Source organism: Barbus barbus, assembly GCF_936440315.1.
Source record: "Barbus barbus genome assembly, chromosome: 2".
Classification (NCBI taxonomy): domain Eukaryota; kingdom Metazoa; phylum Chordata; class Actinopteri; order Cypriniformes; family Cyprinidae; genus Barbus; species Barbus barbus.
This window is the reverse complement of record NC_136730.1, coordinates 15,573,025-15,588,102: the sequence shown is the minus strand read 5'-3', so window position 1 is coordinate 15,588,102 and position 15,078 is coordinate 15,573,025. Positions and strand designations below refer to the sequence as shown.

General features: G+C 34.1%; 2 protein-coding genes across 2 annotated transcripts; both read right to left on the bottom strand.

The window, feature by feature from the left end:
* Positions 1-216: 216 nt before the first annotated feature.
* Positions 217-4,193, bottom strand: LOC306880650 (histidine N-acetyltransferase-like). The gene is made up of 4 exons (XM_079434330.1): positions 3,904-4,193; positions 3,159-3,368; positions 1,877-2,101; positions 217-1,150 (listed from the first exon to the last, which is right to left on the bottom strand). The coding sequence occupies exons 1-4, from the start codon at positions 4,039-4,041 to the stop codon at positions 581-583; spliced, it is 1,143 nt and encodes a 380-aa protein (XP_079290456.1). The 5' UTR covers positions 4,042-4,193; the 3' UTR covers positions 217-580.
* Positions 4,194-4,941: 748 nt separating this feature from the next.
* LOC306888409 (uncharacterized protein) lies at positions 4,942-7,997 on the bottom strand. Its single transcript, XM_079446681.1, has 5 exons — positions 7,730-7,997; positions 6,316-6,681; positions 6,100-6,232; positions 5,896-5,944; positions 4,942-5,415 (listed from the first exon to the last, which is right to left on the bottom strand). Exons 1-5 carry the CDS (start codon positions 7,779-7,781, stop codon positions 5,152-5,154), a joined length of 864 nt encoding a protein of 287 aa, XP_079302807.1. The 5' UTR covers positions 7,782-7,997; the 3' UTR covers positions 4,942-5,151.
* Positions 7,998-15,078: the final 7,081 nt, after the last annotated feature.

Sequence of the window (15,078 nt, the reverse complement as noted above, 5' to 3'; positions counted from 1 at the left end):
TAGATAGATAGATAGATAGATATCAACATTATAATAAGTAATAATGCAATGTTTCGACTTAAATCTTCATGCTTGACTTAAAATTAAGTTTAGTTCATTTAAGTTTTGTTATTGTTGGGTATTTAAGTTATCTTAACAAATTTGATGATGTTGTAACTAATTGCAGCAGCATTTTTTACAGTGCAATTGTCCACAAATATATTAAGCAAACAAGTGTTCCAGCATTGATAAATTAATTTATTATATTACAATGCCTAACTCAGTTTGAAGTACTTTTCATTTCAAACTTTCAATTCATAAATCATCCTGTCCTCGGAGGAACAAGTTCATGCTTCATGTTTCTGACATCAGCATCTGTTAAAGTAATGAGTTCACCGAGTTTGTTTCACTGTGCCTTGTTTCACTCAGGCACTATATAGTTGTACAATATCTTAAACCGTTTTAAATTGTTGAACAAATAGTTTGTTTAAACAAAGTTGACAACTCCATTATGGCTAATACAACATCAATCACCAAAGAATTTAAAAGTCTTTCTTTATTGCCTGCATCTTTTTACTCTCTCCATCCTCTTTAGATATCATTATAGCTCTCTTTCCAAAAACAGCTGCTCCCAGTAATCCCGGAACTGCTTCACTGTCTCATGGCCCTCACAAAACTGCTTTAAATCTTCCCATAGAATCTGATTCATATAAATATGAACCAAAACTAAGCCTTGAATCTCACTTTTCATGCTGTTCAGGTGAGCTGTTATTGCTTTCTTTGCTAAAGAGGTGTCCGTCCCGTACAGATCGATATTAAAGCGTAGAGACCCTCCGTTAAAGGGAACAGGATAGGGAGGTGTGTGGAAGCTCATGAAAAGGGGTTTCCCACCGGAACCATCTACAAACCACGTCAAGTTTCGCCTTGCCATGACGTGAAGGTTACTCTCCATGAGCTTCAAGGGCTGCCAATCCTGGATGATAGCACCGCCTGGAAGCTGAAGTCTGGAAGACAAGTCTGAATCCAATAAAAGGGTCTTAAGAGCATCCAAGTCCTTTAGTGGCACTAAAGGACTGCTACTCTTAGACTCATCGGACACAACCAGTTTTTCCTTCAGACCTGAGACAAAGCTATCAAAACCTTCAGAATCCCCCCATAGTGAGAGAATGGCCTGGTTTATGAAGACACAAAGAGAAAACAGAGAAAAAAATTACTGTTAATGTTAGTGGTATTACTATTACTATTCATAGTTTTCATGTGATGTCTCACCCTTATAGGAAAGCCCACCTGTAGGGCAAAACAAGGCTTTCCTCCACTGACTGACTTTTTTTTCTCCAAGTATGTAGTAAATATAATAAAGTAAGATACTGATATTATAGGCCAAATTCAGTATATTGATGATGCATACTTTGTACAGGCAAGTGGATGAACCCTATATAAAGTATGCATCATTAATAAGATATGTACTGAATTAGATCTTTTAATATCATTATTTTAATACATTAAGGCACTTTAAGTTTTAAGTTTTTTTTTAATGTTTTGCCCTCCAGGTCTTCGAGCCGGTCACGTGACTGAAAATTATGAATTAGTGGTATGGTTCAAAAGGTAGTAAGAGGAAGTGAAGAAAAAAAGAAACCATTTTAATGGAGTGCATAATTAATTTAAAACAACTATCAAAGTATTTTGATTAGCAAACATTTTTTTAAATGAATAACTTACTTTTGCAGCTGTTTCAGAACATATTAAAAGAAAGAAATAATAAAGGTATGATGCTACAACATGTTTTTAGTCTAGTGTTCATTTATAGGCACACCATTGTTAATTGTTCGTTAATTTTTGTTCATGACACATTAAATAAAGTTCATTTATTGAACCCACTTTTCAAATTTTAACTCACTCGTCTAGCCAGAAGTGTGAACTTGCTCCGTTTTTCAGGCCCTGGGTCATCTCCTCTGGTGAGGCGCTTGGTCTTCACATTAGGGTAGATCTTCTTTATGTAGCCATCAACAAATCTCTGGATCACTCCAGCTAGACCACAACCCCTTTCGTTTGGACACACTCTTAACCCCTCAACTATTACAGTTTCACCTCCATCAACCAGCAGGCCTGACTCCAGAGCCACCTAAAGGCACACAGGAATAATTATTGAAAAGGCTGAAATAACTGGAAATAAAATGGTAAAATACCAGCGGGTTTATGATTGCGAACGTGAATTAAAATAACATGCCAACAAATCAAGCAGCATAACATACTGTTTTAGTACTGGAGGCTGTAGGAGTAACTGACTAAAAACATAACCTCATGTATCAAATCATTAGGAACCAATTTTCTTTTATCTTTGAGATTGAAAATATTAATATTCTATTAATTGTACTATTTATAAGTATTGTTATTTAACAATATGAGGAAAAGTTGTCTGTTTTTCTTAACATTCAAAATGCTAATAACAAAAGCCAACGTGCAAAAGTGCTCCTAGTAGGATAATGGTGCTTTAGGGCAGCCGGTAGAGGTTCACTAGTGTGTAACAGTAAAAATAATATAATATAATACTATTAAACAATATAATACTAACTATTAAAATGACAGTACTAAACAATTCCAATGGTGCTGCTGGCCTTATCCAACCACCCTAGACTGATTATATGAAGAGCGAAACTGTCCAGTGGTATAAATGTCAGATACTGCATTCAAGTATATGGGTCACGAGTCAATCAATTATGTGCATAGCAGAGAACACACACATTGATGTGGTTCATTTAAGCCACAAGTTATAATGTTGTCTATCTGAGAACTGAAAGCATGGCATTTCTCAAAAGACACATCATGACTTAGTTTACCCATTAACTTTTTCTTCTCATAACAGTTAGTGATTTGAAAAGTCCAATAATTATAAGACATGTCCATGTTAAATGTTAATTATTAACGTTTCAAATGTTATTAACACCAAATAAACAAGCAATACTGTTAATTTCTTGGACATCCTATTTTGAGCTTATAATATAGGTTTATGATAAAACGTGTGTCTACTTGTTAAAATCAAGAGCGATGAAAAATAAATGCAACAATCGTGCAAATTAAAAATGACAATGAATATTTCCTCACAGCTTCTGGCTGAGGTTAAAACTAAAATCAGAAAACACATGAGGTCTAACAAACATTTTTCCTCTTGTATCTCTTACCAGCTTCCTATCTCTCCGAGCTATAATAACCACTCTTCCTGGCTCAGTCATCCAGGAGTGATAGCGATGTGGAAGGTAGTCATTGCCACCATATATGTCTTGTGATATGGCCATCATGTCATCGTAATCCTCTGGTCTGGCCAGACAGAAGGTCAGTCCATCACTTTCACCCACACAATGTGAATCCATTGTTACTTCTGCACAGGTCAACTGTGGATTGTAAAACACACAGATCTTGTGTGAGTGTGTGTGTGTGGGTCTAATTCCAGTAACAAATAAAATATATATATATATATATATATATATATAATATTAAAAATATAAAATACATAATACTATATTAAACAAAAAAAAAAATATCCATTGAAACGATTAGCCTAAATATTTCAAACTAAATCAGATGTAATCTGCTTAGCCTATGTAGTAACAATTTATGAGACCATTTAATGCTATTACTGTGGATAACATTATATATATCAGCAAAAACTTAATAGAATTCTAGTCTGGATGGCAGTCTACTACTAAAGTAGCAATTTGGTCTTCCTATAATCATGTGGTCTGGTCACACCGCTTATTAAAGGACTGTTCAAACGCAACTACAACCATACATCCTGCTTTCAAAAACATATCATTAGCATGGCTAAAATAAATTTACAAGCGACGTTAGCCTCAAATAACTTTCTAAAGTAAAAACGTTGCAGAAGATTTCTTCAGTAGCTAATGTGTTTCAGTCTGCAGGGCTTACCGTGTATCGTGCTGTCGACAGTCGTGTGATTTTGTCGTTGTGCTCCAGATAAGTTTCCCCTCGGCCGACATGGACTTTAAACTCTTGCAGGCTTGCAAAACTGTTTAGAAATGTCCAGCCTTTACGCAGTCTGGACATCTTTCTTTTGGTTAGCTAACAAGCAAAGCATGTCATCTTTAACCGTATATCAATAATTATCCAAACTTAAGAGTGGATATGGATATAATGGGCACAAAGGTCTCTTCGAGAAGAGATTAGCCTTCTCGAGGTACGAAATGAAGCCATTTCCTGAGTTTTTCTTTTCAGTAACAGTATCGTAGCCCCACCAAGCGGGTAAAAGGCGACATTGTAGTTTTGTTTAATAGGCCTCGATTTAAAAAAAAAAAAAAAAAAAAAAAAAGATTTTATGCTCACAGGTTAAAATGTTATGGAAACAGGAAGTAGTCTGCTGAAAAAAACAATAGAACCCTGCCCAAAACACAATAGAAAATGTAATGGCTTTAATGGTTATAATGGGAATTGTATTGGTTTTAATGGAAACTATAATGGTGTATGTGATGGATTCTATTGGTGGGATGTTAAATCCTTTTGGAAAAATGCCCAAAACACACTACAAAAAGGAATTTTGTAATGGTTTTACTGGAAAAAGCTAATGGTTTATAATGGTATTTTAATGGAAACCATTGGAATTTCTGTGATGGTTTCTATTGGGCTTCTATTGTTTTTTTTTTTAGCAGGGCAGGAAGTATAAACCAGAACAACACCTAGATAACGGAAGTGCATAACATTTCCTTGTCCACTGATCATAAATGCTAGACAGGTTCAACAGATTTACAACAAGAAAAAGAATCATTTGATTAGTGTTTTCTTTCTTTCTTTCTCTCTTTCTCTTTCCATCCTGGATAGTGAAACTATTCAAATAGTAGAATTAGCATTTGATTTCAGCAAAACAATAATAAACTTGCAGCATAGCTTTAGAAATTATTCAAAATAATTTTCAGTTTGGCCTTGAAAGACTTGACTCATGACAAAAGACTTGAGACTTGCATGTCTGTTAGATTCTCCCATGAAAGTTTATTCAGTGTTAGAAACATTTATTTATCTTAAACTGAAAACAAAATATTAATGAACTTCTTTTAATATTAATTCATTCTTTTCTTTATATAATGCATTGCAATCTGCTTTAAGCTATTTTACATTACACAAATATGAGAAGGTTCCTCTCAATCACACTGGAAAGACTGGAAACTAAAAACTATGTTCTGTAGTTTCTGGCCTCAAGGGGCTGCCCTCCACATTTCTTTGTGGCAAGGGACTCTGTCCTAACAGGTGATAAACGTGTCCTTGATCAGTCATGGTACCTTGTGTCCATGGTTTGGGTTGGCCTTGGTAAGACTTCCACAGCCGGCCATAGAAAAGGTCTTTTTTGATCTTGGCATAAAGTTTTGAGGGGTCAAAGCCATTCACAGAACTTTGAGAAGCAGGTGCATCAACTGATTCTTCAGCAAATGTCTAAAATGAGAGATGTGCTGTTTAGAATGGTTTATATATAAATATATATATACATACACACACACACACACACACACTGTGTAAATCATAATGTTGTAATGTTGCCACAAACAAGGGTCATGAGAATTGGCAGCGCTCAAACTTTAACCACAACTACGCACATTCTCAAGAAAATAACAGGAAACTGATACCTTAAATGCAATCACTGACTATAATAAAGTGCATTTGAGACTGAAAGGAAATGGCCCAGTTAAAAATTCACTATAATGCAGTTCTCACACTTTTACTCTGCAGTATACCTTTTCAACTGTAACTGGTGTTGATGTTTTTGTGAATAGTCACGTTTAGCATTTATAATTATAGAATATTAACCATACTCATCTTAATGACAGAAACTTTAACTCGTTTAATTTATTCATTAGATTTTTTTTTAAGTGTATCTTTTATTTAAATTTCTTCTTTATAGCTGTTATGTCTTACCTCAGCCGGTGAGTCTGTCAAGTATGTGCGTATTTTAAAGGACTTCCTCCTGCAAAGTCAAATTTCAATTTTTTTTAGATATTGCAAATACGTTTTAAAGTGTTTAATATGCAGGTTTTGCTTTGTTTTGGTCTTAAATATATAAGTATAGAAATATTAGTCTTTTATTGTTTTGTGTAAATATTTGTAAGATGTGACCTCTACCTTCTACAGCTGTTTTTTCTGCATAAATAGAAAAGGATGGTCAGCATAAAAAGGGAGAGAATAGTTCCAATGATCATTGCACCCAACTGTCCAAATAATCCCAGCCTTGGTTCTGGTTCCACATATGTAAAATCTATGACAAAAAAAATCACACAAAAAATGAAGAGTCCCAAAGGAATGACAAGGTATGTATAGGACTGCATGTGTACACTTTACCTTTGATCATAGACGTGTTGATAATGCCATTTTTCTTACTGATATCAGTACACTGCTCAAGTTTACCCGAAGGAAATGTTATGAACGCACAACAGATTAGCACGCTCTCATTTGATTCTACTTTAATGAGAAGGGATGATGATGGATGAGGAGATTTTTGGTTCTGGAGCTTTACTTTAGTCTCATATTCTTGCATTATGTAAACTCCAAAATGTGGGTGATACATGCCCAGTTTTGTGCGATTCGGGCCTTTTAGCATCTCCCAGTTGATTTGTGTCATGTTTTCGTCCCCTGAGAGGACACAGGTAATGGTCTGTCCATCTCCATCTCGACTGTGACTAATAGATATAGCACTGTTTGATTTGCCTGTTAAAGAACACAAATGAATTCATACAGAGATCATTGAGACAAAATACTAAAAAAATACTATGAATTATGAATGCTTAGTAAAGTTCGTTTAGTGCTGTTACTGATGAAGAAATGTAATTACCAGTGAATCTTTATGATTATAAACTTAAACTTACGTATAATACATTGCCTTCTTTAAACATCTGAAGCTTTTATGGAAACCTTTGTTTTAAATTTAGTCTCAGAAGTGGTTGCTGCAATTTATATACTGCCCTCAAAAATGCTTTAGAGAGAGCAGCTAATGACGCATGTTGAAACTACAATACAAGCTGTGTTTAGAAGCAAAAAAAGAAACTTGCTCTACAGTAAAAATAAAAAAAGGTCAAGAAACAATTTTAACTTAGTCTCAAAATGCTACTACATTTAATAAACATTTACAAAGAAACAGCAAGCAATTTGTCAAATATACTACAATAATCTTACATATTTTATTTACAAATTAGAAAAATCCAAGTTGTTTTGTACAGTTTGTTTAAATGTATTACTCTTTGACAATAAAAGAAAAAAAAAACAATCTGTGCAAATCAGTTGTCAAATCAGAATAAATCAATGTGAATTCTAATAAATTCTAAAAGTGAATCACGGTATAAAAATGAAATGTGCTATAAAAGCAACCCATTAATGAAAATGTATGATACTACATAATATGATAATGCTAAGGAAAAATAATAAGTAATATGATAATCAAGTGATCGATCACTTGTTTATGTAAGGTGCTATCAGTGAAAGTGCAGTTACAGCAGTCAGCAGTGCATGTGAAGGCGTTGGCTTATGCTTGTGTGAGCATATGTATGGTATCAGTATCAAGATACATGATGTCTTGATTTTCCATAGAATCATTTTTGTCATTCCATGGCGTTAACCGTTCTTTTTCTGAATGCATAAAAGAAATTTAGCATCGTCTGCTCAAACTAATAAGCACAAACTTTTTGGTTGTCCATACGCTTTTTTTAAATACACACAATATGAAAATGTTTTTTAGTTAATTCCCACAATATGCACTTACTTGATTCCAGGAAGGCAAGGATGAGAAGAGCGCAAAGAAAGTTGCTGCTCATGGTTGTCGAGACAAACCAACATAGGCTTTCTCTTCCGCCTGTTTCCTGCTTTGTCTGCTGGGGTTTTTTTTTTTAAATGTGTTGTTGTACTGACTTCTCTCTACCTATCAGTCTTACCATCAGCTAATCTGAATGAGCCTTTACTGCATATTCTTTCTTTTTTTCTTCTTTTGCTTTTATTGCCAACTCAGTCAGATCTTTGATGTCTCTAAGAAGGAAATGATGTTTGAACGTGGGAGTTTCCACCAAGCAAATCTTCATATCTTTCTACCAAGAAACGGCTGTCACCCACGGCTGTCAATGTAGTGTATTATATGATATTTTAAAATTGATATGCAAAAACTGTAAGTAAAGTCTCCCCACATTAGCTTAAAAAACACACATTAGAACAAGGGGAAAAAAATATTACAGGTGGTAACTTTTATGTTTTGAGGAAATGGAATCATATAATGGAAAATGCAAGGGTTGGCCAAATCAATGGAAACATTGATCAAATATGTTAATGGAAAATACATCGTCTTTTATTCTGAGGGGAGCTTTAAATTATAATGTAATGATACCTTACTTGAACTGTAAGTGATATATTGCTGAGCCAGGAGGTTAAACAATTTTACTACAAGGTGACAACTGAGACGACCAGACACACACACACGCATAAACATCAAGGGCTGTGTTGACATCTCTGCTTGCTTATTTTGTCTTACGCTCCCCAGAGCCCCATTTGTAAGACTGCCAGTAAGACCCATTAACACCAAACCGTTAAGAGGTTCCTTGTAATGTTTAATGTCATTTAGTATTATCATTTGTGCATGTGCCTTAAAACTACCAACACTGATAAAAACTATTCTGTGGTGAAGTAAATACTACAGAAAAACAAAAGTAATTTCTACATTAAACAATTTAGTTCAGGCAAGAATAAAAAAAAAAAGAGTAAATGCTATATCAGTACTAAATTCAAGCTTAGAAATTAAAGTTTGAACTCATAAGTATATTTTACTTGGAATTGTTTATGTTTACAAGGATTCTTTGAGTAAATTTCAAAATTACGATAGGCCTACTGGTGTTCCCATGATGCACTGAGACATGAATAATTAAAAAGGATGAATTTTTCATTGTTAATGAGTTGTATTTACACTTGCTTTATGGGTGCTTTTGTTGTTAGGTTTAGTAACTTGCTGTTTTGTGACATTAATTTTCTGCTCAAAATGACCCATTTATACTCAGACACTATCCACTGATGTTACCGTCATTGTGTATGTGTACCAAGTATTGAGGTCTCTGTGTTCATTTGGAAGTTAACTAGACATATTATCTTAGAAAGTGTAGTTAGCTGTCTACTGCCTTGTTAACTTAAATGTTTCTAGTGAACCATGTGCTTTAATAATATGGCTTTTTTTCAGTGTTATGTTGTTGGAGTGAAAGTTCACTAATAATGATTGAGTTTTGCAGAGTAAACTTCAAATGGTAGAATTTGCTCATTTAGAATTTACTGAATGTAATTTACTTATTTTCTTTGTTAATTTTACATAAATTAGTTAAGTTTGTCTCAATTCTATACTTAAATGTACTATCTTATATCAAAATTTACTATCATTTACGTGCAAAGCTTGCAAAATAAAAATGAAGTAAATTTGACTTTTTTCAGTGTAATTTGATGCTCCTGTTCAAAAAATAACTGGCCTTTTAAAATGTATTTGTAAATCTCTCATTCTCATTATGCTATATTATCACCAAATCTTGGATTTAATCATTTTGTCAACTTGTTTTCTTTCAGGTTTAGCACAGGTTTTCTATTTCTTTTTGAAAATGATTGATTGTAGGAGAAAGACTGACTCACTGTGTGATTTAATTTCCTTTCAAGGCACTTTGCTGTAACCGATTACCACCTGAAAAAGAAAATGTTAAAGGAAATGAGAAAACGTAGGTATATGGAAATGACTGGATTAGACGTTAAAACTGTACAACAATTTTATTTTGTACCAATACTATAACACTGAAAAAATATTGCATGTATCTGTTAAATGCAACACATAAACTTTTTTTTTTTTTTTTTTTCCAGATGAAGACTGGATTGAATTTTAGGAGCCATTCAAACATTTTCTGTGAGTCCTGTTTGCTTACTCAGAAATCAGTAACTAACTTAGGATCAGGCACATACATCTATATTTCCCCCATTTATTTAACAGTTACCTATATGTAAATGGAGCTCATACGACAATGTTTAGACCGTGTACAATTTCTAGCAGGAAAAGCAGTCCTCTTAGCAGGTCATTTAGTGAGCGCGTAGGTCACTCTGTCCTCTCCTATAAATGGCCTTGGTCCTAATTTACACTCAGTCCACACCATGTGCTCTGTTGCTCGCTTTCTCTCTCTCTTCTGCTTTCTTACGTAGACACACATACGCATTTACACACAAACCTCTGCCTTGTTCTGACCCTCAACAAATCCATTTGAGTTATTTATGAGCCATTAACATCTGCTCCTCTTAAAGACTATTCAAAGCCTCTGGAAAAAGTCTTTGGAACCCGATTGTCTATAGGAAGATTTGAAAGAAGAGTCTATGCGTGTATACATTTACTCAGACACATTCAGACAGATGTTTTGGTCACTCTGATATTGTTGTCAAGTCTATTCACAATGCTTTTAAGATTCATGTGATTATGATTAATCTGATCAAGATTTTGTTGTCTTGTAGTGTGCCTAAAATAACATTGATTGATGTCCCCCTGTAGCTTTGTGCTTTGTTCTTAAATCCTGTTTGCTTGATTATTTTCCTTTCTATTTTTATTAGGCATGTGCGTCCTTTTTCTGTATCCTCTGCTTCTTCCTCTGACCCATTTTCTCTTCTACCATCTCTCTCTCTCTCTCTTTCTCCACCCCTCCCCCATTCCCATCTGTCAGATGGACAGGTGTATACATACAGAGGATTGAGCATTGTGTGTGGCATGTGATCCTATACTAACACAGTTTATTGCGGATATGTTGCTGTAAACATAATTTATGCAATGCATAACTGACCATTTACTCCCACACAGATATAGATACAGTAATTCTGCTTTAATTGATAGGTTTCGACAAACATTCTAACCACTGTCAGCATAATGTGGAATTGAAAACATTCATGCATTGGACTGCACTGTAAGACTTCTGCTGTCCCCTTTTTACCTGCAGTTATATATACATTTTCTCCAAATACTGTTGGCTCTTATCATGAATTTTGTAATGTCTAAAATATATATATACATACAAAAAGCACAAATACATACAAAAACATGTACGTGTGTGTGTGTATGAAGTAGAAAGACTGATATAGTTATACACTATGTGTATTTAAACTTGTTTATATTAATTCGCAGAGGAAGTGTTGCATAATGCATCCATGTAACACCATATCCATCACCATAATTTTCTATATTCTGTGGCTCTGGAATACAACAGCATGTGTTTTGTATGTACATTGAGGAGAAAGATGAAGCCAGCTTGTGTTCATGATCCAGCCCCCCCCCCCCCCCCCCCCCCCCCCTTCATATCATATTCAATATCCAATGGGGTCTTACACCCTGATCCCCCACCCCCACTTCAACACACATTGACTGACCTCAGCCCCCATCTACACTGCATTTTATTACGCTGCGATACACTGTGCTTCCCATCCCCCTCCGTAGCTCTGCATAGCAAGAAATAGAGTTTGGGTAAATTCCACTCAGATGTTGTAGGCCATTGCCATTATATAATTCACAAAGGACCTTGTCATGAATTGATTTCATTCATTCATTCATTCATCCATTCGTTAATTTTTTATAAGTACATGCAGTACCATTTCATATCACAATAATTTTTACAACTGCGTAATCCCACCTTATTTAGTATTATAAAGGTCAAATATGATGATTTTATATTGATTTGAACACCTCATTAATGTTTTGGAGCAAATGTTCAATATAATTACAATCATAAAAACAGAAAGGTATTTCTGTTTTTGCGCTACGATCAGTTTTTGCAGTATTCAACTTCCTCACCATTTCTTTTTTCTTTTAGGGGGGCACACTCAAGAGAGCAAGTCAAATATAGTTTCTCTTTTCTCTTCATCATAAAATTACAGATATTAATCAAGGTGCTTAAGTAAACACACATACACACACACATATTGGCATGTCTTCTTTCAACCAATTAATAATCCATTGTTGCCGATTATTCGCTGGCATCTTAAATGTCACTCTTCCAAAAGCAACCATGTAATACCAAAAATATCAGAAATTAATTGATTGTGTTGTGATGTCAGAATTCTAGACTCATTTTATTTAATCTCACCTCGATATACTTAACTGTATTAGAGTGCAATGCATTTCTGAAATGTTCATTGTAATCCAAGAACAGGTGGCATGGGTTTAATTCTTCAAACCTATCTTTAGCAGCTGTCCATCTCTCATTTTCTGTCTAATGTAAGCTTCCACCATTTTTACCAAACATTTGAGACATTCGCATCGTCCTCTGTGTTTATTAATAAATGCACATCTACAAGACACTGTATTGTTCTTGTGCAGCAGTAGTTGAATACTAGAGGTCAGTAATGTGAGGCTGCAGAGACAGCTGCTTCTCATGTCAGCATAGTTCAGCAAAGCGTCTCACGTTTTCCATTTGTCATTGCCTGATGCATTGACTTTCATGGGACTGCATTTGATTCACTTATCTTATGCTGTAATGCTCTTCCCTTTAGCTGCATGTTTGTTGCTTACCAAGGCCAAAATTTTTACATTATGTGCTGGCAGTGCATGGGTTCTCTATAATATAATGGTGCAATCAGTTTATTTTTTTTTTGTCTTTTTTGGATAATAGTAGCCTTATATTTTGGAATGGTTAATATGCTGTCACCATGCAGCATAGGGTTCATATTTTGCGAAGGTTGATTTTTGAGTCCATTAGTAAGACAATAGCTCATCAAAGATCTAAAAAGCCCATCAGCAAAATCCTTATGGAACAAAACCAATCACGCTTAAACAACAAACCTGATTAGTAGTCTCTTACCAAGCATCCTGCCTAGGAGTTAAAGCAATTAGTAGGCAAATTGTCATTATACCTTCAGTTGTAAGGATTTTCTTCTTGGTGACTAAGGTCTAGCTTGGCAAGCATTGTGTATTGTCAGCTGCTTGTCCTGGTATTTGTCTGTAACGTGATTTGTGTAATGTGTAGGCTTTCTGATAACACACATTGTGATGCAAATTTAAAAAAAAAACTAACGTATGGCTCTCATTTTTTCAGAATAACATTCACTTCCTTTTTTCTTAACACTTTGAATTCATTCTATGCCTTGTTTGTTTAAAGGTTGTTTTAGTTTTTTTCTTTCTTTTTTTGTTTTTTTCTTTTTTCTTTGCTTGTTTGTTTATTGCTAATCGCAGTACAATACACAGTTAGGTAAACACACACACACAAATATCTCTAACACTAAGTTTTGATTAACAGTTTGGAAAATAAAACAATTATTCTAATACATCAATTGCAAACATCACTTAGCGCATAACATCTAAACTATGCTATTTAGATACATTTTGTTCATTCTGATACTGCATTGCAACTACAGCAAGTGGCTAAAACCTCACCAGTCCTTTTACAAATTCATTTGATCAACAAAATGTTAGTCACAGGTCTTCATATAAAGCTGTTTGTTATCTGCCACATTTTCAATCTTGCAAAAGAATTACCGCATTACATCTGCCGCCATTAAAGATAGAGCTCATTATGCTTACGGTGTTACAATGGTAATGACAAACACTCTGACAACATAAACACTAGTTAAAATGTTAAAAATGTTAAATGACTATGCACAAGGTAAAGTAATACAAAAACACAATAAAAGGTTGACATTAACCAAGAACCTCAAAAAGACTGCAGTGACTCTGTTTTCCATCACATATTGCAGTCATAAAAAAAATGAAAATTCTCCAAAACTTCCAAGGATCTCAATGAAAGATATACAGAATTTCAACATTTTGGGTCTGGTCAAAGACTGTGTCTTGAACCTATGGTTTTGGGCTTTTTTTTTTTTTAAATGGCAGAAAGTAAACATGGCAGTTGTGTTTTCATGGGGTTCATCTGGATTTCTACTGCATTCAGCATGTGATCTTTGGGAAACCACAAGTAAAATTTTCTGTCACACTCGACAGCAGAGACCAAGCTCTGAATTTAGATGTTATCTAGGTTTTTACATAAATTATTTACATATTGTTTAATGTTACAGAAAAACAAACAATTTACATGCAGTAAATCTGTCCTATACATATTAAGCATACACATGTCACTGTAATTTAATGTAACAAAATGCAAAAGAGCATGTGCACATAGACTGGTTTCATAGCCAGTAGCATATCCGTTACTTAAATAAGATAAGATTATTTCATACCCATGCCTAGTTACACTTTGAACTGCTTCTGGACCATCCTGGATGATCATTCTGGTTCATCCAACCATTTACAATTTCCTACTAACTTTCATTGGTACATTTAACATTTAGTATAGGCAAATTTAAACTTAAATTGAATGAATTAAATTCAAAGAATAGGGAATGAAATGAATTTAGGAAATCATTTCTGAGTTTACCAGCCAGGATTTGTACTCAAATTAACAGGGTACTCAGTTTAAAAAGAAAGAAAGAAAGTACAAACTACAAAAAAAAAAAAAAACACAAAAAGCAATACTAGCAAATTAAGTTAAACCACTGTTTACACACAATGACCGCTGCTGTAATATTGATTATAAGAAGTGACAGTTTCTAGTTTTGGAAACATTTCTAAATATATATTGTATATTAAAATATTCAGGCTGAGTTATTTGTTAAATATACAAAGAAATAGGTATATAGAGATGCACACAATTACAACAAAATACCGCAAGCAAAAAGAGAAAAAAAAATTAATGATTGGATTTTTTAATCCTTTTATACAGTTAGTGACGTATAGCCAATGGTATCTAAAAATGAATATCATGGCTAAACAAAAAAGAAAAAAGGAAACAAAAAATTAAACACCTTGTCTAGACTTTTTAATTGTTTCATTATTAATTAATTTGTCAATTATCACCAATTCCAATTTGGCAGGTTCTAAATGTCAATATATTAGTACAAGATCTTTGTGTAAATCAGTGTAAATCTAGCCACATGCTCATTGTAAAGCCCTTCCCCACCCATTCACACAACATGCACATTTCAAAAACCTCTCATGGATTATAAGGTTTTTTAAAAATTACTGTATTTAAAATAGTTTTGCATCTCTCACAATCTCTGAAAAAAGGAACAGGACAAAGG